Source organism: Hippocampus bargibanti, linkage group LG05, assembly GCF_051943395.1.
Source record: "Hippocampus bargibanti isolate YZ-2025 linkage group LG05, ASM5194339v1, whole genome shotgun sequence".
In the NCBI taxonomy this organism is placed as follows: Eukaryota; Metazoa; Chordata; class Actinopteri; order Syngnathiformes; family Syngnathidae; genus Hippocampus; species Hippocampus bargibanti.
This window is the reverse complement of record NC_142738.1, coordinates 31,547,675-31,572,015: the sequence shown is the minus strand read 5'-3', so window position 1 is coordinate 31,572,015 and position 24,341 is coordinate 31,547,675. Positions and strand designations below refer to the sequence as shown.

The window sequence follows — 24,341 nt, the reverse complement described above, 5'->3', positions numbered from 1 at the left end:
ATCAGAATCATAATCAGAAAGCCTTTAATCGTCCCACAATGGGGAAATTTGCAATTTGAAATTGTACCCCGGCTTGTGCCCGAAGACGGCTGGGATACAATCCAGCAACCTTGTGAGGATAAATCGGTCTGGAATGAATGAAGGAATATACAGGTATTAGATAAATACTCACGTAGCTGTTGAGTGTCTTTATAGCTCTTACTGGTAGGACATGCAGTGATGGTGATAAATGGGCAGGCGTTTCCAGCAAGAGAAGGACAAAGAATCTGCTCCCGGAAAAAGACCTTCCTGGGATCAACTGATCTATGCAGTAAACGAAGATGAGCCTGATGAACAAAATAGGAATGTTAAAGTGATGAATGTCAATAGTGGTAATTGTTTGTTGGACAAATGTGATACTGATGTGTATCTTACAACAAGCATATGCCATTAATGTTTAGAAATAATGGCTAAATGCAGCAAGGCATAGAAAAAATATTTTCAATGAAAGGAAAATAAAACATATGCCAAGCTGACATATTTGAAAATCATATTACTTCACAAATATTCACTGACCCTGAGAGCAGAGTATGTGTAAGGGTAATGGTAGGCCAGGTAACACACATCTTCACTGTATTTGAAGGTAATGGTGAATGTCAGTGTATAAAATGTTGTTCCCTGACTTCCACGCACAGTACAGAAGTAGTTTCTGTGGGGTAAAATTAAGAACATTGAATGAAACCGTGTCCTGAAATTTATTAAATCTCACTTATTTGCATGAAGAAATCATGTCACATTCTTGAAGGAAATTCATGCAGGTTAGGGCATGTTCTGTTGCACCATCTACAGTTTGTTCATTTCATATGTGCGTATTGACTGTGCATTTGGGGGCTTTGACTGTATCTGAAGCAATCGGCAATGACTTACCAGTGCTTATAACAGGCGATTAAAATAAATGCTTTGCAGAATCCAGCATGCATATGTTCAAGGTAAAACACATGTAGCCATAGTGTTAATAATCACTGAATCTATGTTTTGTTCCAGCACACCACATTTGTTGAGAAGGCATTGTCTAGTCTTACCTGAAATAACAAATTTCTGTGCCAGACCTGCGCCAATGAGGCCTACCATTTATTGCATCCCGTACTGAATAGAGCACCGGCTGCATTCCTGTCGAACACAAACACACAGACTGTCGCGTTTTGCAAGGTGGTGATGGCGGGTTCGGATCCCAAAAAGCAGGCAGGAGTGAGTAGGAGGTTGTTTGACAAATTGTATTTAATTAAAGTCAGCAGGAACAAAATGTAAAACATCAAAATCATCTGAATGGAAAAAAATACAAAGTAGCAAAAGAAGACCAAAAGTAAAAGCCCGCCAAGGTTAAACAAACACGTACACGATGCATGCTGCAACCAAGCAGCAAACAAACAATGAATCGGCACCCGATGATCGTGCCAGGTGTCCTTTTAAGTGTCATTGATTATAACGACCAGCACCTGCGAGGCTGCCGGCAGGGCTGACGTCGCTACCCGCTGGTCGCCAATCTGATCGGGACGACCAGCACCTGTGCAGGTGCAGGCGGGGCCGACAGCGCCCCCCGTTGGTCGCCAACCAGATCATGACACAGACAGATAAAAACCACAATTTCTGCTAAATGAAAAAACAAATAGAGGTTTAAATATAAGATAAGAAAACCTTTACTTGTCTCAAATTGGTGAAATTCACAATCATTACTAGTTAAGGAGATAAAATGTGTCAAAATTTGATTGACACATATTATAAACTTCTGAGCAGGACTAAAAAAACTTGCACAAACATTTTCATTGTGAAACTGATACTGCACAAAAAGAACAGTGAGTGGACAAGTTAACCTTGACATACTTCAGTGAGAACCTCCAGGAATCGAAACATATCAACATTAAAGCAAGTCTTCACAGCACAAAGCAAAGTAATGAATTTTCTATTTACAACAAAAGACAACAGACAATAGTTATTTGTTCGTTGAATCAAAGTAATTAGTGATGTTCGAAAATGTGACACTTGCGATCAATTGATGGGGGCCGCAAAACATTCATCACTTTGTTAAAGGGAAAGTCTAGTCAAAAGTGGTTCTGAAACAATGCCTATCATGTGTTCTACATACCCACATGTCTAAAAACGGCATTCTAATCAATATTGCGTGTGTGGAATATCAATGAAGGAGGGAACCCCACCAGTTTTGCCCCTTGACGACTGAAAATGACATTGTGCTCGGTTTATCTCACAGTGCAGCCTAGTTTCTGCGTTTGGGGATCTGACATCCCTGAACTGACACTGTGATTACATTTACATGTCTGCATCGTGACCGCAATACATTTCTAAAGGGTATGTGTGCAGAAACTATTACACCTGACTCAAAGGATCAGCTCATCAGCAAGCTCTGCTCTTGTGGACCCAAATTGCCCACCAAGCAGGATCTATTGCAATCCGGAAACATTCCGTCATCACAGATATATATCTTTGTGTTGCGGTGCAAGTAAGATACCTTGGTTGGTTTTGCAATTTCCTCGTGTCATGACCGTGAACCGAAATAAATGTATAAATGTGAATATACGTGTAAAAATAATTTCAAATGATCTTGCGATGCGAGGGCCCAGTATCATTCAAGCTGGAACCTCACAGTGCGAAGAGCTGATCAGCTTCAATCGGATTCGCCAATGACCACGGTCATAAGCCAGGTCCGCTAAATCCTCCAGGGTAACGCCCTGGTTTTGAGATCCACCCTGATGACAAATAAATGTCTGACTGTTTAATATTACACACACAGAAATTGATGAATAACTTTTCCCATCAGGGGTCGCCACAGCGAATCAGTGTCCTACATCGAATCTGGTTTTGTGCATCATCTTCTCTCAAGACATTCATAAACCTCCTCTTTGGTCTTCCTCTCGGTCTCCTGCTTGGCAGTTCAAGGTTCAGCATCATTGTCCCGATATATTCGGTCTCTCTCCTCTGGACATGTACAAACCATCTCAGTCTGGCCTCTTTGACTTTCTCTCCAAAGCCATTAATATGACTTGTCCCTCTGATATATTCATTCCTGCTCCTATCTAACCTAGGCTAGAAGCTTAGGGTCAGGGTTAAAGTTGTTCTATCATGGTGAAGACGAAGAGAGAAATAAAGTTGAGGTTATCTTTGTTAGGAATGTCTTTGAAGTACAAAGAGAGATAGAATGATGAGTCTGAAGATAGAAGTTAAAGGCGTGATGTTCAATGTTGTTAGTGGATATGCCCGACAAGTAGGATGTGAGTTAGCAGAGAAGGATACATTTTGGTTGGACTTGGAGGAAGTCATACAGCACATCTCTAGAAGTGAGAGGGTTGTAATTGGTGGAGACTTGGATGGACATGTGGGCGCAGGAAACAAAGATGATGAGGAGGTGATGGGCAGGTTTGGACTCCAGATGAGGAACGTTGAAGGATAGATGGTGGTTGATTTTGCTAAGAGGATGGAAATGGCTATTGTGAATACTTTCTTTCAGACGAGACAGGAACATAGGGTGACCTAAAAGACTGGAGGCAGAAGGACACAGGTAGACTACATTTTGTATCAACGGTGTCATCTGAAGAAAATCAGTGACTGCAATGTAGTGGTTGGTGAGAGTGTAGCCAGACAGCTTAGGTTGGTGGTGTGTAATAATAATAATAATAATAATAATAATAATAATAATAATAATAATAATAATAATAATAATAATAATAATAATACATTTAATTTATAAGCACCTTTCAAAACTGTCAAGAACACTTTACAGTCACAGGATATTTTTTCCTGCGGGTGAGCAGCGGCAGCCACACGCGCCAGCGTTCACTCAACCCGGAAGTCAAGATGACTCTGGTAGTGAGGAAGATGAATAAACCAAAGGCTGCACTGATGACAAAATGGTGCAAGTTGAAAAAGGAAAAGTGTTGCATGACGTTTAGTCAGGAGTTAAGATAAGCACTGGGTGGGCAAGAGGTCCTTCCATATGACTGGCAAACTACAGCGATCATAATCAGAGAGACAGGTTGGACAGTACTGGGTGTATCGAGTGGAAGAAAGGTAGATAAGGAGACTTGGTGGAGGAACGGGGAGGTGCAGGAGTGTATACCGATAAAGAGCTTAGCAAAGTAGAAGTGGGACACTGAGAGGATGGAAGAGAGTTGACAGGAATACAGGGAGATACAACGCACTGTGAAAGTAAAGGTGGTGAAAGCCCAAAATAATTTCAATGAACAGCAAGGAAGGAGAGACTGATCTTTACATACTGGCGAGACAGAGAGACAAATATGGTAAGGACGTGCAGCAGGTTAGGGTGGTTAAGGATAGACATGGCAATGTATTAACACATACCAGTATTGTGAAGAGAAGATGGAAATAATACTTTGTGGAATTAATGAATGGGGAAAACGAGAAAGAACAAAGAGTCGAAGATGTGATACTGTGTATACTGGTGCCCAATTTTAAGAACAACGCAGATGTGCAGAGTAGTACTAATGACCGAGGAATAAAGTTGATGAGCTATCCAATGAAAGTATGCAAAAGAGTAGTTGAAGCTCATATCCTTTGACTGTAAAGTGTCCTTGAGAGTTTTGAAAGGCGCTTATCAATGAAATGTATTATTATTATTATTATTATTATTATTATTATTATTAGTAGTAGTAGTAGTAGTAGTAGTAGTAGTAGTACAGGCAGGCTGGAATGGCTGGAGAAAAATGCTAGCCGTGATAGAAGAGTTTCAGCTAAGATGAAAGTAAAGGTGTATAAAACTGTGGTGGGACCAGACATGATGTTTGGACTACAGACAGTGCCACTGAAGAAAATACAGGAAGTAGAGATGGAAGTAGCAGAGATGAAGATGTTTAGGTTTTCTTTGGGAGTGACCAGGTTTGATAAGATCAGGAATGAGTATATCAGAGGGACAACTCATATTAGAAGCTTTGGAGAGAAAGTCAGACAGGCCAGACTGAGATGGTTTGGACATGTCCAGAGGAGAGAGAGTGACTATATCGGGAGAAGGATGCTGAGCCTTCAACTGCCAGGCAGGATACCAATGAGAAAAAAATCCAATACATAAAAAAATGAATTGGGAATTATCTATTGTGAGACTAATAAAGATTATCTTAGCTTATCTTACTTTGCTTAGTTTCGCTTGGCTTATTTTATCTTATCCACACATTAAGTAAACTTCAAAAAGTGACATATTTGCAGGCTTTATTTTCATTCAACTGTTTTTTTATAAAGATGGAGAAAAAAGTGTGATCAAGAACTTAAGATGATTTTTTTTGGGGGGACAAATTTAAGTTCTAGTAATGTTTTTGTTTTTGCTGCCCAATTTGCTGGCTGCAGTGTACCAGATTCTTATCACTGTTGATCAGTGTTTACATCATAACTATACGCACCATAGTTGAATTGGCTGTTGCTTTTCTCACAGTTGATGATGTTGAAACGGTAGGGAACATCAGGTACCATGTTACTGACTTCAAAATAAAACCACTGAGTGTGCTGGCAACAGTTGGTGTCTGCATTCAATATTAGGTCATATTCAAATCTACAGAGCAAAAGAGATAAAATCATCACACATAATACATACATCAGCAATATATTTTAATCTTGTTGAATAATTGTATTAAGTTCATCCTGTCTACTTGATATCTAATTTTAGACTGTAAGATAGGAATCTGTTTTAAATCATTGAATAATTGCTGAGAAATCGTTCCTTCGTTGTTTTAAATACATTACATTATTGCACATTGAGGCCAATCAGATTCACATCACAAAGAAAGTGACATACAAAGATTCCACCGCATAGAGCTATATTTTATGTTTTAAGACTTGCGCTGAATATTCCGGAAGTCTTGTTTTGGAGTTGGTGACGAGTCCTGACGTCACGTCACGTTTGGAACGCCCTGACCGAGAAAGGACACACAAGGCATTTTACAGGACTTTGTTTGGTCTGAAAACTTCGTGTTGATCCAGGAGTAGGCGGGGTACATTCAGTAAATGTTCCGCACCTCTTTTGTCTGAATTCAATATGAATTGTTAGGCACCCCCGTAAGGTCTATTCAGGGGTTCTGAAGAGTACGGTCCGTCTGGAAGCGAGCGTCAGATTCAGAGGGAGGAACGTGGTATTTGTCCAACCCGTGGTTATGTGAACCAGCTCTACACCCTTAGCAGGGTCCTCGATGGTAGATGGGTACTCGTCCAACCAATCTATATGTAATGTGTGGATACAGAGAAGGTGTTCGACCGTGTTCCTTGGGGAGTTCTGTTGGGGTGCTTTGGGGGAATGGGGTACTGAACAAACTGGTATGGGCTGTACCTATCACAAATGTCAGAGTGTGGTTCGTGTAGCAGTAAGTTGGAATTGTTTGCAGTAAGGCAGTGGTCCCCAACCTTTTTTTGCGCCACGGACCGGTTTAATGTCAGACAATATTTTCACGGACCGGCGGATAAAGAAACTTTCCAAAGACGTTTGTTTTTTACTCATGTTGCTAGCTTACTGTGGGCTTATTTTAGCGGTACGTGTCACGTGACCTAGACAAGCGTTTTGACATGCGTCAAGAGTAAGTCATAGACGGATGTAATCTGGTAATTTTTCATTTTTCATTTTATGTAAATTATTTATTCTTTCTGCGCGGCCCGGTACCAAATGACCCACGAACCGGTACTGGTCCGCATTCCACGAGTTGGGGACCTCTGCAGTAAGGATTGGACTCTGCCAAGGCTGTCTTTTGTCACTGATTATTTTCATAACGTTTATGGACAGAATTTCGAGGCATTGCCGAGGTGCTTAGTCGTTCAGATTTGATGTTGCATCTCTCTTTTGTCATGCCAAGACGTCTTGCCTTGCTCGAGAATCAAAACAATGGCTTCAGATTGGGAGAAGATGCTTTCTTGTTACTCATCCAGTTATGAATATGATTCAAATAGTTCTGAAGAAGAAAGCATACGTTTGCAATCAATTAAATAATTTATTCCGTGTCATTTTGAGGTATCTGGGGAGAGGGGAAATGTAGCACCAAAAAGAGGCAGAAGATGGCGACAAAGCTCCGTGGAAACCGGCTGATTTGTTTCCTTCGAATTTTTGTCAGAGATATCAAATAGATGCTCGGTGCAACACACAAGGATTCACCATCACGTTATTGATGTGTTTTCCTTCTAATTTTGCCATCAACACGGATCAACACGAAGTTTTCAGACTAAACAAAGTACCGCAAAATGCATTGACCTGATGAAAGGACTGCTGCAATGTGTCCTTTCTCGGTCAGTGACAATACCTACCGTGATGTCACGGTAGGTATCGTCACCAACTCAAAAACAAGACTTCCGGAATATTCAGCGCGAGTCTTAAAACGTAAAATATAGTTATATGCGGTGGAATCTTTGTAAAATACACTCAGTAGAAGTCATTTAAAGCGATTTTACAAATTATGGACACAACTTGTCTGGGGTGTCGGTTGTCCTTTAAGTCATTTTTATTGGTGATTTGAATTTGACTAAAAATATCATCCTGCGTGTTTTGGGTATTTTAGATGCTATAAAACGGTTTTCTGATGTCGGATAGGAAACAAAAAAGTGGTGTCGATTGTCCTTTAAGTCACATCTTGAGTGGGCAGTCTGATGAGATTGTGGAATTATAACGATTGTGAGACAAAAGGTTTGAAAGTGATTGTTTTTTTGTTTTTGTTTTTCAATGCAAATGTGGGCATACCTGCGAACCTGAATAGCCTTTCTGAGGTTGCCACTTTCAAAACTGGAAAAGAACCTCAGGGAGTCTGGGTTGTCAGGTGGAAAATGTAGACTAGGAGAGGAAAATCACACAATCATTTTTTTTTCACAAAGCAGTTATTTTGTTTTTCACACACACATTAAAAAATAATTATTGGGAAAAAAATGAGACTGCTTTTTTTAGTATGAATGTGTTTTTAACACTACCTGTCATCTTCCAAATCAAAGACCACTTGGTTGATGATATCTGTCATTAAGAAACGTTGGATATCTTCAAGCACTTTCTGTCTGTCAAAATAAGAATGGGAAGGAAGCCATTCAATGACTTGACAATTAAGAACTTTTAATCAACAAATATTTGCTACAATGAGAAACAACGTTTGGTGTCTCTTGCATGCAGACGTTGACATATTCATGGCGTATTCAGCTGCTGACAGAACCTTGGTTTCACAAGCACAGTCGTTGGCTATTGCAGATAAGACGAGCCATCAATAAAAAAACATTAAAAAAAAACGGATATCACTTTTTCATGACATTTTTAAAGGACAACCGACATCACTTTTTTGTTTCCTAACTGACTTCAGAAAAAACATTTTATAGCATCTAAAATACCCAAAACACACGGGCTGATATTTTTAGTCAAATGCAAAACACCAATAAAAATGACTAAAACTGTCCAAAAACGACTTCAAAATGAAACCGAAAGTGGCCATTTTCAGAGGTTCGTGGTGTCACGCCAAGACGTCTTGCCTTGCTCGAGAATCAAAAAATTGGCTTCAGATTCGGAAAAGATGCTTTCTTGTTACTCATCCAGTGATGAATATGATTCAAATATTTCTGAAGAGGAAAGCATACATGTTTTCAATCGATTAAATAATTTATTCCGGTCATTTTGATTCATTTGGAGAGAAATGTAGTGACAAACTCTTCAGTACCCAAAAAAAGGAAGAAGATGGCGACAAAGCTCCGTGGAAATTGTCTCCTGGGAATATGTGTCAACTAGTATCAAATAGTCGTCTTGGTGCAACAAAATTGCGCTTTCCGCCAACTGCAGCCCCAACAGGAAATGAACAGCGAAAAGGCGAGAATATGTATTTAGTTTTATCGGTGAGCCATATGCAATCATCCGTCTGTGTAAGCGCTCAGTCGTACAGGAGTGGTCCATCGATGAAAAGGTTTCTTCAGCCATCATGTTGGGGTAATTCGCTATACGAACATCTTTAAACATCTCGTTCGCATAGTTTGTTTACGTTTTGGACTTCCTGATACGTCATATCCTGCCTTCCTTTATATTATGTCACTCGTCTTATAAATTCTCTTCTAGCAGTCTTTCGTCCCTCTTCCTCCTTACTCTCTCTCCCTCTTCCTGCCTCCTCCTCGGTCGACACCGCGATGCCCCTGCTGTCTACAAGATTAAACTAATTTATTCTGTCCAACACCTGGCTTCCTGATGATTTAACCATCCTCTGCCATCAGCACCCTGAAAAGCTATGAACCAGGGAATAACGATCACTTCCAACCCATTATCATTGGTGCCGAAAGACTCTGGGTCCTAGCAGATGACATCGAGAGGGGGTGGAGGGAGTGGGCCCTGCGTTTCTTCCAGTGGACGAAGCCTTTTTTTCCTTCAAGTGTGTTCGACGGGCGCCACCCTCCCTTCTTGGTGTCCGTCGCTCAGGATTGCCTTCACAAGTGAGTGGCGCCGCTAGCATGCAGCTATGTTGAATGAATGGATTGATAATACTTTTTTGGGCCAAAGTAATTTAAATTACCGTTGATCTGCGTATTGGAGGCTAGTAATACGGATTACATTGGTCGAGGCGGACCATTCTATTTCGAGCCTAGACGTGGAGTTTCCGCGTGTGACTCGCTAATGCCTATACGGATTACGACGTCTGCTGCCGCATGCCGGGCTAACCGAGTGTTGTAAGACCGAGCATTCACGTGTGAGGGCCGTTTAGGAATTTGTTCCTATGTGGACGATTAAAGTGTTATTTTTTGGTTTGATTGCAGCTGCAATAGATCGTGGATTTTCAGTAACATGAATGCATTCATCAACATTAGCGCATTATCAGCATTGCAAGACATACAGTGCTACGGGGTTTCCGAGGACAGTTCGTGGGCAAGGGGGGTCGGCTGAAGGGGAGGGGCATCTTGGAGGAGCCGTCTGTTCGTGTCCTTTTGTGTGTGTCCCGTGTCTTTTTGTGTGTCCCTTGTGTGTGTGTGTGTGTGTGTCTGTGCGTGCATTGTTTGTTTGTATGTGCGCACTTTGCTTGAGCAGAGACGTTGACACAGTGGGGGGTGCCCTGGGTGTGAGCTTCGCTGAGACAAAGGAACAGGGGGGGAGAGGTGGGGGCTGCCCAGAGAGAGCGCGCAGCCCAGCCCTCCTCCTCATTATCTGCCCTAAAGAGGAGGGTGACCAGTCCCCCGCAGCGGTGACTCCAGCTGGGCTTTGTACAGTTCAGCAACATGGAGCGCTAATGACTCCCTCTGGGGAGACACAGTCATTGCTACTTGAGTCAGCAAATCAATTCATCAATTCAAGTGATATTGACAGCGTTGGTTCAAGATTCACAAGAGCAAATCAGGACTTTCAGTCCATTGTATCAATCTGATCATATTCTGGGGATGCCTGGAAACGATCAACATGATGGAGTTGAATTTTTTTTTTGGGGGGACACCTGGAAAAAAATGTCAAATCAAGATTCACAGCCGCATTCTAGGATCGGCTAATTGATTCGTTCGAATGGTTTTATACACGGAAAGAAAAGGAATAAGGTGGTTGCGTTAACATTCACAAATGTATTGTCAAAAAACATTGTTCCTGCCTGCGTGTAATATGCCCACCAGCTCTCTCTTCTTTCACAGGACGAGAGACTGCCATGTCATTGCAAGAGGACTCGACGGGTGGCCATCCAGATGTCTATCCTGTCTCATCGGAAAACCTGCCCAACCATGCCAGCTAGACGTCCTCATTAATGACATAACACTGTTGTTCCGATAGCTCTTTGCTGAATACCGTCCAGTTGAAACAAACACTAACTTAAATAGGCAGGCAAATTAGACTGAGTGAACAAATAAACAAGCCAACCAATAAATGAATAAACAGATGCCAAACTTGAGTGAATTTGAAGGCGTAGAAGTAAATTATTTTTGTTAGATTGGATGGTGTTTTCACAAAGAGAACTGAACACTTTGAAGTCAGGATTCCAATATTTTTGTCTGCGATCGGGACACGTATTTTGTGATCTGACATCGGGCGGATGAAAAATGGAATGAAAATGTGCGCTTGTGTATGTCCATGTTTAGACCTTAGCGGCCTCTTTTTGATTCAAAGCATTTGAATGTGAAATTCCCAAAGAACTAAAGTCCTCTTGTTGATAAGACATATATATATATATATATATATATATATATATATATATATATATATATATATATATATATATATATATATATATATATATATATATATATATATATATATATATATATATATATATATATATATATATACATATATATATATATATATATATATATATAGATAGATAGATAGATAGATAGATAGATAGATAGATAGATAGATAGATAGATAGATAGATAGATAGATAGATATAATAAAATGTTATAATTTCATTTTGCTGGCCATCTTAGAGAATAAGAATATATAAAATGGTTACCCGCAAGGTCACAATGGAATTATATGTAATTGTGATGATTGCTCAATCATTAGATAGAGATGTTTTTGTGAATGTTGTGAGTTTGTTTTTGAGGTACATGAATGCAAAAGGAGCGAATGGAGAGAGTACGTGTTTGTCAGTGTCCTTTTCCTAGGACCCCCTGCTGAGTGAATTTATAAAATTATAGGATTATTGATGTTTAGATTGAGCTAAACTTTGTTTTGTGTACGGCTTGATTAAGCCATTTGAAAGAGGGCCAGATCCCAAATCATTAGTTGGGTGTGCCAAACGCGAGATGTGCAGGTGCATTACACCAGCCGTTGCGGATTCCCGTGTCGGATCTCCTATGACAATTGAAACAGGGATTCAATTTTGTTTCCAAAGATATCAAGAATCAAAAATGCATTTCGGATGCTACAATTGTGATTCAGCAGCGTCTGCGCTGAGAAAATCACAGGATCCAGGAGGGGAGCCCTGTGGCGTCACCGGTGCGCACCGCAGCTTTAATTAAATCTTTCAATTCCTTGATCTCCTTGATGTGCGTCTCACCCTGACGCATATCACACGCTTGAAAATGGTATAAAAGCAGCTGTCGTGGGACAGAGAGAATCAGACTCATCTCGGACTCACAGACTCAAAGAGACTTGCAAAGACCCGCACAGGCACGGACGGACAACACGGCACGACTTGCTCGACTCCACGCCACGATCAAGCTCTGCGCGTCACCTGCCTGGGAGATCTGACAACAAACCTACTTACAAATAAAGAGAAATATCAAACTCTTTAGGTTCTCGACACCTGCTAAAAAGTACAGTGAAATAAGAATGGCTTACTTTTCTAAAGACCGGACAAGCTTCAACCTGAGAATGAATCGTGGTGTGCCTATGTGTTCGAGGCACTAAATGTTGACAATGGCAATAAGGTTTTGTTTTCATTGAGCTCCATGGGCGCGTCAACATTTGGACTTCTCCATAATTTAGTGCAACCTGCCAAGGCCAGAGACTAGAGTTTTGCGGAAATTGTATCTATATTGAAAAATTACCATGCGCCCAAGGCATTGATGATTTCGGAGGGGTTCAAGTACCGCAAATGTGTACAGCAGATCAGCCAGACAGTAACAGAATTAGTCACTGAGCTACGCTAACTTGTTACAAAGTGTGATTTCGGGGACGGACTCAACGAGGCTCTGCGTGATAGCTTCGTCAGTGGAGTCGCTTCGGAGGCTTTGCAATGCAAGCCTCTCTCGGAGGATGGACTGTCGTTTGCATGAGCGGTGGATTAGAGTAGATTAGATTAGATTAGCCTTTATCAGTGTCTGAAACTCATGACAAAAAGTTAGCGGACACCAGGGCTTGCCTGCCCGGCCATAAAGTTGCCTGCCCGGCCATAAAGTTACCTGCCCCATGTTTCACAACTTGAAACACAATAAGACGACTAATCGGAAAAAAAAAAAAAAAAAAAAAAAAAAAAAAAAAAAACAAAGCATTGTTGCAAAGTATAAAGGATTTTTTTTAATTAAGGAAGTACTGTGTTTTGCATTTGACCAAAAACATCAGCCTGCGTGTTTTGGTTATTTTAGATGTTATAAAACATTTTTCTGATGTCAGTTCGGAAACAAAAAAATGGTGTTGGTTGTCCTTTAAGGCTATTATTTTTTTGCGGATACTTATTTTTTGTTCCAATATGGCTCTTCCAACATTTTTGGTTGGCGACCAGTGGTCTGGGTGAATTACGATAAGAACACTATTCATGTTGTGAGTCAGGGTACCTCTGGAGTTTGGATGTTCGTGGAGCCATGGGTTCATTTTCTGGTGGTGGGACCTGACCCCAAAAATCAGGGAAAGCCAGGGTGCTGAACCCTGGGACAGATTTGGTCTTGATGGCTGCAGCACGATACATACTGGGTTCATGGTAAGGGATGGCAAGTCCCTGTTTGTCGATGAAATGGTCTATGATGATAGAGTTATCTGGCTTTCCATTTCCCTCATTCCCCATTTCCTTCTGCGCTTCGTTCCTCAGACTTGAGCTATCATCTCGCCTAGGATGACAAAAACAATTATCAAGTAACAGTGGTTACAAATAGAACAGAAACAAGACAAAATTGGTTACAATTCATACCTGTCAACTTATACGTTTTCCCCGTATTGTCTATGTTTTTTTCATCATTAGTTTATTAAAACTAATACTAATAAATATATATATACAGTCTAATACAGTAATATAAAGTCTACATATATAGACTAATAAAGGCAAATCCAATCCAATCCAATCATTCTGAATTGTGTCCGCCGTATAATAACGTTTATACGACAAAAAAAAAATAATAAGAAGAAGAATGATCTTGTCTTACGTCTGTGTAAGCTCTCAGTCATACAGGAGTGGTCCATCGATGAAAAGGTTTCTTCAGCCGTCAGGTGTCGGACGTTTCGCTTCTTATCCAAGATGCTTCTTCAGTAGGGATATATATATATATATAGGGCCGATACTACCAGTAAGAGTTTAATTCACTGAAGCAAAGCAGCGAAACGTCCAACACCTTCAAAGAAGTACAGATGACGGCTGAATAAACCTTTTCATCGATGATCTTGTATTACCCATTTCGGCTCTAATTCGGATCGTCTCGGTCACTGGTAGCAAACGACAACGCTTTCGTCAATTATTAATAATGTCTTTGTCGATGAAGCATGATATGCGCATGTGCGTCACTTTGTTTTCATTTGATTTTGTAATTCCGTTTCCGTATTTGAAGTCAAGCATTTGTGTTGCAATCAAGGAATCAACTAGTTATATCGTAGAAGTAAGCATGGGAGAACCCCCAGTTTCTGATGTCAGTTAGGAAACAAAAACGTGGTGTCGGTTGTCCTTTAAATTAAAAAGCGCCTTTGGGCAAAGTCGCTTCCCGTTGATGGAAAAGATATACACAGTTTTGCTCTCTCTCTCTCTCTCTCTCTCTCTCTCTCTCTCTCTCTCTCTCTCTCTCTCTCTCTCTCTCTCTCTCTCTCTCTCTCTCTCTCTCTCTCTCTCTCTCTCTCTCTCTCTCTCTCTCTATATATATATATATATATATATATATATATATATCCCGATGCCGGACTCAGCTATATATAGCTATATAGGTATAGAGGTCCCTGCTCTCAGGTTGGGGGGAGCAGAGGACTACTCCGTGCGGCTCCACTGATTACTTCTTTTGTCCTGGCTGATGACTGGCCTGATTGCCCTATTTGCTCTGGTATCACATCATCAGCATTACTAAGCCTATGTTGCCTCAGCAGTCTGTTGTATGAACGATCCAAATTGATCCTCACAGCACCATGTCGGTTTAGTGACAGACGTATGAAGTAAATAAAATAATTTAAACAAATTAAAACTTTGTTTTTATTCTATCTCTGTTTTTATTCTTGCAATAAGTAAATAATTATGTTTCGGGTTGTGTTTGTAAGGTTTATTATCGCTTAATAAGGGGAATTGCAAACATTAATAAGGGGAGCAAATGTAATACTTGATCATATGTATATATTTTTTATCGCCGCGTACGGTCGCGGTAAACTGCATTTCCGCTTGTGTTAGCGTTTTTTTTTAAATAATTTCAAATAATGTACAGCATACTACAACTTTTATACGGGAATTGTAATCATTTATAAGGGCAGCTATGCGCCAAGGCTGACAGGTATGTTACATGGCAGGCTATATATATATATATATATATATAGTATACTCTTCTGTATATACAGTATACTCTTCTGTATATACAGTGTACTCTTTTCCTTTCGGCTTTTCCCATCAAGGGGTCGCCACAGCAAATCAGTGTCCTCCATCTTTAGAGGTTTGATCCGCATGTTTGTTTTGGCCAAGCTTTTACGTCGGATGCCCTTCCTGACACAACCCGCTGTATTTATTCGGGCTTGGGACCGGCACAAGAAGCCTTATGTCCCTTTGTGGCTACAGAACAAGCAACTCGCTCAGTCAAAGGCTCCCAAACACAAAATGGTCATCGGCACAGCAACATTCAAAAAACTATACTCACCGTACTGCGATTCGGAAATACAAATGACTTCCATCTTACCTTGCCTTTGCAGTCTTGATTCCAACTTCAGCTTTGGTGTTGAAGATACCAGATTGACTGTAGAAATCTTTTAGTCTCAATTCAGCTACATATCAGACAAAGAAAATATAGAACATGTTAAACTAATTAATATTCGGTCATTAAAATGCTCTTTCGACAACATTTGATCTAAATATGACATGATATATAGCTAGGTAGCTAGCTAGACAACCAGCCAGCTAAATAGACAGCTAATCGACAGCTAGCTAGGTAGCCAGCTGGGTAAATAACATTGAATAATGTCAGCACGATTCGAGCAAAAACGATGTTAATGGTTGTCGGTGTTAATACAATATATGTCAAGGATTTGCAAATCCCACAAAATGGCACAAGCCAAAATATGAAGTAAAAAGTACTTTTAGCAACTTGCCGTGCCTCTGTATATCATTAATTCTGTAACTCACTGTGTCTATCCGTTTTTGGGTTTCATATTGTGTTTTCTAATCACAGCCTCACCTGATTTGGTTGCATCTTTTGTTTGTTTTTCTGGCCAAGAATGAATATCTGCAGTTTGTTCTTCCGTCATGAGGGAGTGGAGATGCAAATGGTTGCACTGTCCACTGTCGTCATCAGATGAAGATGAAGATGAGATGAAGATGATGATGATGAACTCTCTTGTGAACTCAAATCCAACTCTTCCTGTGAGAAACAGATGTTGACTGTTTTGTGATAGGTGTTACATCAAGAAAGATAAGTTTTGGCTTTGTAGGTCACAATTACTGGACTAACTCAAAAATACTCAAAGTCATCATCAGAGTTTGAAATAATGTCTGCTCGGAGGCCCGGGGAATACAACTTTCAAAACATCTGGGCCCGGGTGGCCGACAACTTCTTCAAGAAAAAAAAAAAAACGTTTTTTTTTTCAAATCAAACGTTTGTTCTATTCAATAAAGCAAAAGCGACAAGCAAACTGCTACAAGCCACGTGGACTCCTCTTTCTAAGCGCCTTTCAAAACTTTCAAGTACACTTTACAGTCACGGTATAGTCCGAAGCACGAAAAAGGCTTCTGATTGGCTGCCGTGCTGAGTATGCAAATTGCCAAACGTACGTTCGTTTGGCAGTATGCAAATTTGCCATGCTTCGGACAATACCGTGACTGTAAAGTGTACTTGAGAGTTTTGAAAGGCACTTCGAAAGAGCAGACAACGCAACGCAAACATTGCATTGTGCACCATGACGATAAACAACAACTGGAGCAAAATCCTCAGCAAGGGATATTTACCATAAATTAAGCAAGGGATCATATGTGGTAGGTACATCCATCATAAAAAATCCTTTATACTTCTCAACAATGTTTTTTATTGCAATTAGTCATCTTGCTAGGTACTTCCTTAATGTAAAAAAATCCTTTATACTTCACAACATTTTTTTTGCGATTTGTCGTCTTATTGTGTTTCAAGTTGTGAAAAATGGGGCAGGCAACTTTATGGCTGGGCAGGCAACTTTATGGCCCGGCAGGCAACTTTTCAGAGTTGTCTGCCCTGGTTTTCGCTAGTTGCCAAACAAAAAATTGCATACTACCATATTCAAACAGCCAACGCTGCACACAAAGTGCTGTACATGGAGCAACTATCGTATACTGTACTATATACAACAATAACGCAATATATCATCAGTCACAAAGGCAGTAGAAACCACCAAATAGTAAAACTATGACTAGTACACATAGATACCACTTTGGTGGCCTCTGGCTTCCATCCTGCTGAACCTAATTGCACAATTCCAGATGCCACAGTCTTACAAACAGTACCAGGAAGTCATGAGAGAGTTCGGGACAGAGACGGCTGTATTGTGGCAGGAGCTCTTTGGGTCTGTCTGATGCAGGGCGAAGACAAAGTTTGTTCAAGTCAGTCTCCAAGTCCTCATCCTACAAAAATGAACATTATGTATCAAACATTTGCGCTTCTTCATGTTGACTGAAACATTTGTAAATAGTATATACAGCGGTACCTCTACTTACGAACATCGTCTTCAGATGAAATTTTCAAGTTACAAAACACCTCAACAGGAAAATGGTACCTCATGTTCCGAGAGACATTTGAAGTTACGAAAGATTAAAATACACATAGTTGTACTAAGTTCATCCTGTCTACTTGATATCTAATTTAAAGGACAACCGACGTCACTTTTTTGTGTCCTAACTGACATCAGAAAACATTTTATATCATCTAAAATACCCAAAACACGCAGTATGATATTTGTATTCAAATGCAAAACACCAATAAAAATGACTTAAAGTGTCCAAAATCTGCAAAAAATATTGAGCTGCGAATTGGGCATTTTCAGAAAGTCCCGCCCCCAGTTCGTGACGTCACACCAAGACGTTTTGCATTGCTGGAGAATCAAAACAATGGCTTCAGATTCGGAGAACATGCTTTCTTGTTACACATACAATTATGAATATGATTCAAATAGTTAAGAGGAAAGCATACATGTTCGCAATCGATTAAAGAATTTATTCCGTGCCATTGTGAGGCAACATTGGGGGGAAATGTATCACCCAAAAAGAGGCAGAAAATGGCTTCCAACCTCCTGTGAGGACTTAATCAGCCCGTTTCCACAGGGTGATAAATTCCTTCCATGGAGCTTGGTCGCCCTCTTCTGGCGGCTTTTTGGTGCAACACAAGGTTTTCAGACCAAACAAGTACAGCAAAATACATTGACGTGATGGAAGGACTGCTACAATGTGTCTTTTGTTTGGTCAGGGGCGTTCCTTCAGTGACGTGACGTGAGGACTCATCACCAACTCAAAAACAAGACTTCCTGAATATTCAACGCGAGTCTTAAAATGTAAAATCTAGCTATATGCGGTGGAATCTTTGTCAAATACGCTCAGTAGAAGTTATTTGAAGCCATTTTACAAATTACAGACACAACTTGTCCGGTGACATCGGTTGTCCTTTAAACCAGATTATTTTCTTACAGACAGTGTATTGTGGGTGTTCAAATACCTGACATGTTTCAGCGTATACTTCCGCCTTCGTCAGAGAAACATGTCAGGTATTTGAACACCTACAATAGACTGTCTGAAAGAAAAGAATATGGTTTAAATCGCTAAAAATACAAGATGGGCTGCTTGTCGCAGAGCCGAGTTTCTTGAACGCAACATACTCTGCTACTCAGTCTTTGACGATCATCATCCTGGCATCTCACTGGGTAAGAAGTACCTAAAATGTATTTTTCTACAGTATGTGTCTACATACATTTATGGATCTCTACTGATAAAACTTTCTAGTTAAGGGCCGTGATGATTTTGTTTCTCGTTAAATTTCTTCTGGAACTACTTAATTTCATAGGTAGAGGTACCACAGTATATTATAAATTCCCTTTATGTATGCGTTATTGAGGCATGTGAAATAATTATTCTTACTATTGTTGTTATTTTATAAACCCAGCACATATGGACAATGACTACGTGCCTCACACCTTATATTAATGATTTTTATAAAAAAAAGTCTGAGTTCTGATATGCTCTTTAGTTCTCCAATCTGCATTCCCAGAATGTATTTATTTATTTATTTTGTGGAGTGGTTTGGTTGAATTGATATTATTCGTGACTTAACTTTTGGACAAAAATAACTGACCTAAAATAAGAAATTATGTGCAAAGTATATCAGGGCCCTTGCTTATCTATTGACATTGTTTTAATTTGAGTGTTGTGGTGTCATATATTGCATGTTACAAATGAACAACAGCAATTAGCATTTACGCAAATGTATAAATTGGTGAATAGAGAAATAAAATGTCTGTGAATGAACACGTTTGGTGTGAATTTCATTTGTGGCATTGTTTTTAAATTGTATTGTCATTTTTCCCCTTGCACTCTATTGCTGGTATTACAAAATAACTAAAAATCCTCCCAATTGGTTGTCAATAAAGAGAATTCCGAAAAAAAATGTTTGGAAAAAAATGTGTTTTTCAAAGGAATTCAATTGTCTAATATTAAAATGCGCTTGAGGTTGCTTGACCTGATCTTTACTTGAATGTAAGTCCACAGAATTCTTTTTGTGCATGTGTGGACTTTCTTGACTATATCAGCATGCTCAATTAGTCCATAGGAAAAAAAAGACAAATCTCTCTTTTAGACATTAGTACAAATGTTTTTTTTTTTCTTTTTCTTTTTGTCTTCTCTGTCAAACGTTGATATCGTTACACCGTGTGCAGAATTTTTAGGCAATTTGTGGCGGGCAATAGCAGGTGTACAGCAGGGGGCGTATTTATGTTAAGAATGTTTTACTGCATTTTCCATGTTTTTAGTCAGATCCACTTGTTAGCAGTTGGAATAAATACGTGCCCCAGGTAGTCGTGTGTAGTTGGCCGCCACAAGGCCCACAATGGAAGCATAGAAAATCTGGGGTCAATCTGAGGGGAACAGACACAGCCTGTTAAACTGTCATCTTCCTGTAGGAGATCTGGCCTTGCGCGTAATTTAGGACTTGGTAAATTCCTTCACAGGAAGGGCTCATTAAGGATGGGAGTGAACCTGATGGGGATATACTGTCCCCGTCACAAAACTATCGGTTCATGGAAAGACAACCCATTAAAATGTTTATGTTCTGTCGGTCAGTGAAAATGTTTCTTCAGCCGTCATCTGTACTTCTTTGAATGTGTCGGACGGTTCTCTTCTTATCCAAGAAGCTTCGTCAACAAACAAAAATCTTAATGGTAGTTTCGGCCCTATATATATCCCTACTGTCCAGATGAGAAGGTTTCTTCAGCCGTCATCTGTACTTTTTGAAGGTGTCGGACGTTTCGCCTCCTATCCAAGAGGCTTCGTCAGCGAACTAAAGTCTGACTGGTCGTATCGGCCCTATTTATATATCCTTTTCATCGATGGATCAAGTGTCCTTGAGAGTTTTCAAAGGCGCTTATAAATTAAATATATTTTTATTATTACTATTATTATTACCACTCCTGTACGACTGAGATCTTACACAGACGTATGTTCTGTTGGTTTATGGATGTTGGTGCTTGGAACGTCCAGGTATGTGGTATTCAAATCAAGAAGACTATGTTTTACTAATGTATCACTTAAAGGACAACCAACATCACTTTTTGTGTTTCCTAACTCACATCAGAAAAACGTTTTATAGAATGTAACATACCCAAAACACGCAGTATGATATTTTTAGTCAAATGCAAAACACCAATAAAAATGACTTAAAGTGTCCAAAATCTGCAAGAAAATGAACCCGGAAGTGGCCAGTTTCAGAAAGTCCCGCCCCCTCCTTCGTGGCGTCACCCCTCGACGTCTTGCCTTGCTGGAGAATCAAAACAATGGCTTCAGATTCGGAGAAGATGCCTTCTTGTTACTCATCCAGTTATGAATATGATTCAAATAGTTCTGAAGAGGAAAGCATACATGTTTGCAATTGATTAAAGAATTTATTCCGTGCCATTTTGAGGCAATTTTGACGCGCTCCCCCGACAAGCCCAGCCCGCAAACATGCACAACACAAGCACCAAACGTTACAATACTGTAGTCTTACCCCACTCATTGTGGCAGCTCAGTGTGTATCCCGAAAAATAGTTTGTATGCAAAGGTAAAATTTTCATAAATATAACGTTCGTAAACCGAGGTCCCGAGCCAAAACTAAAAGCCCAACTCCAACTTCCACAAATATTCATGTTTGATATTTATGAGTTTTTGGAGTTGATTTGGAATATAGTAGTAGTTCAATAATTAAATTACTTCTCAAAAATACAACTTGCCTAATAATTCTGCACACAGTGTAATTTGTTATCCTGCCAAATGAGAAAACCATTTTCAGGAACCTAATAAGTCATGGTGATTTTTGGTTTATTTGTTGTTTATTGTTGTCCCAATCAATGATCATAAAGTGCCTTAACGTACATAGTCTTTACTCTGAGGCTCTTGGTAATCTTCCTCCACCGTATCATCATCACCAATCTCACCATTGCTCTCATCTTAAAAAAAGTAACAATAAAAAAGTGTGAGTGAAGTTGTGCTTCATAACAAGCTTCAGAACAAAAATAGAACAACAATAACATCCTGCCCACTTTTCAACAAGAAACAAGTAAATAATACAAGCATTTGTACAAACTAATTGTGATTCCTTGTTCATGAAATCATCACAAGAATAATAAATAAATAAATAATAAAAAAATAGTCATAACAGTGTCTGAAACTTATGACAAAAAGTTACTGGACAGCAGGGCAGACAACTCTGAAAAGTTCCATGCCCGTCCATAAAGTTGCCCGCCCCATTTTTCACATCTTGAAACACAATAAGATGACTAATCGCCCAAAAAAAACATTGTTGCAAAGTATTAACATTTTTTTATATTAAAGGACAACCGACACCACTTTTTTGTTTCCTAACGGACATCAGAAAAACATTTTATTGCATCTAAAATACCCAAAACACGCAGGATGATATTTCTGGTCAAATGCAAAACACCAATAAAAATGACTTAAGGTGTCCAAAAACGATTTCAAAATGAAACCGGAAATGACCATTTTCAGAATGTCCCACCCCCTTGTTCGTGACGTCATGCAGAGACGTCTTGCCTTGCTCGAGAGTCAAAACAATGGCTTCAGATTAGGAGAAGATGCTTTCTTGTTACTCATCCACTTATGAATATGATTCAAATACAGTAAAGTCTCGTTATATCGATATCGGATATATCGATAGTCCCGGTTATATCGATATTTTCTTGGACTCCCTTGAATATCGATATAACGAGACTTTACTGTAGTTCTGAAGAGGAAAGCATACATGTTTGCAATCGATTAAAGAAGTTATTCCCAGTTATTTTGAGGCATCTGGACAGAAATGTAGCACACAGAAAATGCACAAGATGGCGCCCAAGCTCCGTTGGAAACGGGCTTATTTGTCTGCTGGGAATTTGTGTCAGCGAATATGAAATAGTAGTCACGGTGCAACACACAACGATTCACCATCGTGTTATTTATGTGTTTTCCTTCTAATTTCGCCATCAACACGGATCAACATGAAGTTTTCAGAACACACAAAGTTCCGCAAAATGCATTGAGGTGATGCAAGGTATGTCCTTTCTCGGTCAGGGGCGTTCCAAATGTGACGTTACGTAAGGGATCGTCACCAACCCAAAAACAAGACTTCCTGAATATACAGTGCGAGTCTTAAAAGGTAAATTATAGCCATAAGCGGTGGAATCTTTGTAAAATAAGCTCAGTAGAAGTCATTTGAAGTGATTTTACAAATTATGGACACAACTTGTCCGGAGGTGTCGGTTGTCCTTTAAGGATGTACCTACCACAAATGCTCCCTTTCGTCGTCTGCTACAAGCCACGTGAACTCCTCTTTCCACAATGCTTTTGATAATGATACATTGATTTCTAAGCGCCTTTCATAACGCTCAATGACACTTTACAGTCACGGGATAATGTACGTTTATGTTTTGTAGCGTCATCAATTTTGTTAGCTTCTTTTGAATCTTTCTTCTGGGGCTGAGGTTCTGTGCATCCACTCTGGAAAATGATATGCAAATACACGACCTTATAACACTCGCGAAAGTCCGGATGCACGAAGTAGGCTTCTGATTGGCTGCCGTATGCAAATTGACAAACAAACCGAAATTCCAAAATCTCCAAACCGAACAAAGATTTCGAAATTGGAATAATTTATTCCGATTTTGAAATCTTCGTTCAAACGTTTGCCTTCGTGAATAAAGCAAAGGTTTGATTTGTAAAAAAAAAAAATAATAAAAACTTTCATTTTGTCGGCCACCCGGGCTGAGACGTTCTGGAAGCTGTACGCCCGAGCGTCCGGGCAGACGTTATTTCAGACACTGATAATAAATGCTATTTCATGAAAAGCAACCAGTAAAAGCTGACTTTTTATAAATTTGCGAATCAACATCACTGCAGTAAAGTCTCGTTATAACGATATCGGTTGTATCGATAGTACTGCTTATAACGATACTATTTCCATTTCCCGGCATATTTCTAGTCTGTGATGTATAATTAGTTCCGGTTAGTACGATACCGGGTTATTACGATAATCCGGTTACTACGGTGCCTTTTTCATCTCCCGCCAGCCATTTTGCTCTGCTTATATCGATACAAAAGCAGCTTAAGCTGAATGGATATTTGTTTAAGGGTTTCTCTCCAGTACCACCAATAGCCATATCTGTATCGGTCACACCATTGGTCACGTGACCAGCATTTGTGTCTTGCACTGTGTAGCTGTCGGGGTTTTTGAGTGTTATGATATAAAACGTTATATCATAGCAGAGCTGCAATAGCATCTGAAACATACTGTAGTCTTCTTATACAGTATACATTTGTTCAACACCAATTTCAACCATGGGGAAACGTAAGAATTGTGATATCGGAACGAAGTATGATAAGCAATGGAGCAAATCCTCCATTGCGAAAGAGTTCGACGTGCCGCAGAATACTTTATCAACGTAAGTAATGTAAACATTGCAGATTTTGCTTTCCATACATGTATTTAATTGTGTTATATTCAGATATCTTTATCGCTTGCGATAATCACTGTTTTTCATACGGTATGTACATGCTGGCGTTGGTGGTTTCTCTCGTGTGTATAGAACAATGTCGAGTGCTACTCAGTCACTATTGCAAGAGTGCGTTATAAAAATAATAAATGATGTTTTTATTTAATGCACAAGTTTATTTTTTCACTTGACTACAGTACAAAAGCATGCTAGACACGCAATCCATGAACTCAAGGAGAAAATGATCCCCCATTTATTGCCCATTTTTAATGCGGTTCGGCGCAGGATCGGATATATCCATAGTCTGATATTTTTTCCGACTCCCGAGAACATCAATATAACAAGATTTTACTGTTACTTT

At 39.7% G+C, this 24,341-nt stretch overlaps 1 protein-coding gene across 1 annotated transcript in view; it reads right to left on the bottom strand.

Moving 5' to 3' along the window:
* Window positions 1–24,341, bottom strand: part of LOC148898527 (cytosolic carboxypeptidase 4-like) — an 81,901-nt gene that overhangs the window by 24,850 nt on the left and 32,710 nt on the right. The window contains 12 exon segments of the mRNA XM_088995736.1: window positions 173–326; window positions 556–688; window positions 1,062–1,149; window positions 5,400–5,548; window positions 7,712–7,801; window positions 7,936–8,016; window positions 13,180–13,449; window positions 15,475–15,559; window positions 15,970–16,120; window positions 16,123–16,152; window positions 17,265–17,381; window positions 21,369–21,442. Coding sequence (XP_088851862.1) covers window positions 173–326; window positions 556–688; window positions 1,062–1,149; window positions 5,400–5,548; window positions 7,712–7,801; window positions 7,936–8,016; window positions 13,180–13,449; window positions 15,475–15,559; window positions 15,970–16,120; window positions 16,123–16,152; window positions 17,265–17,381; window positions 21,369–21,442 — 1,422 coding nt within the window.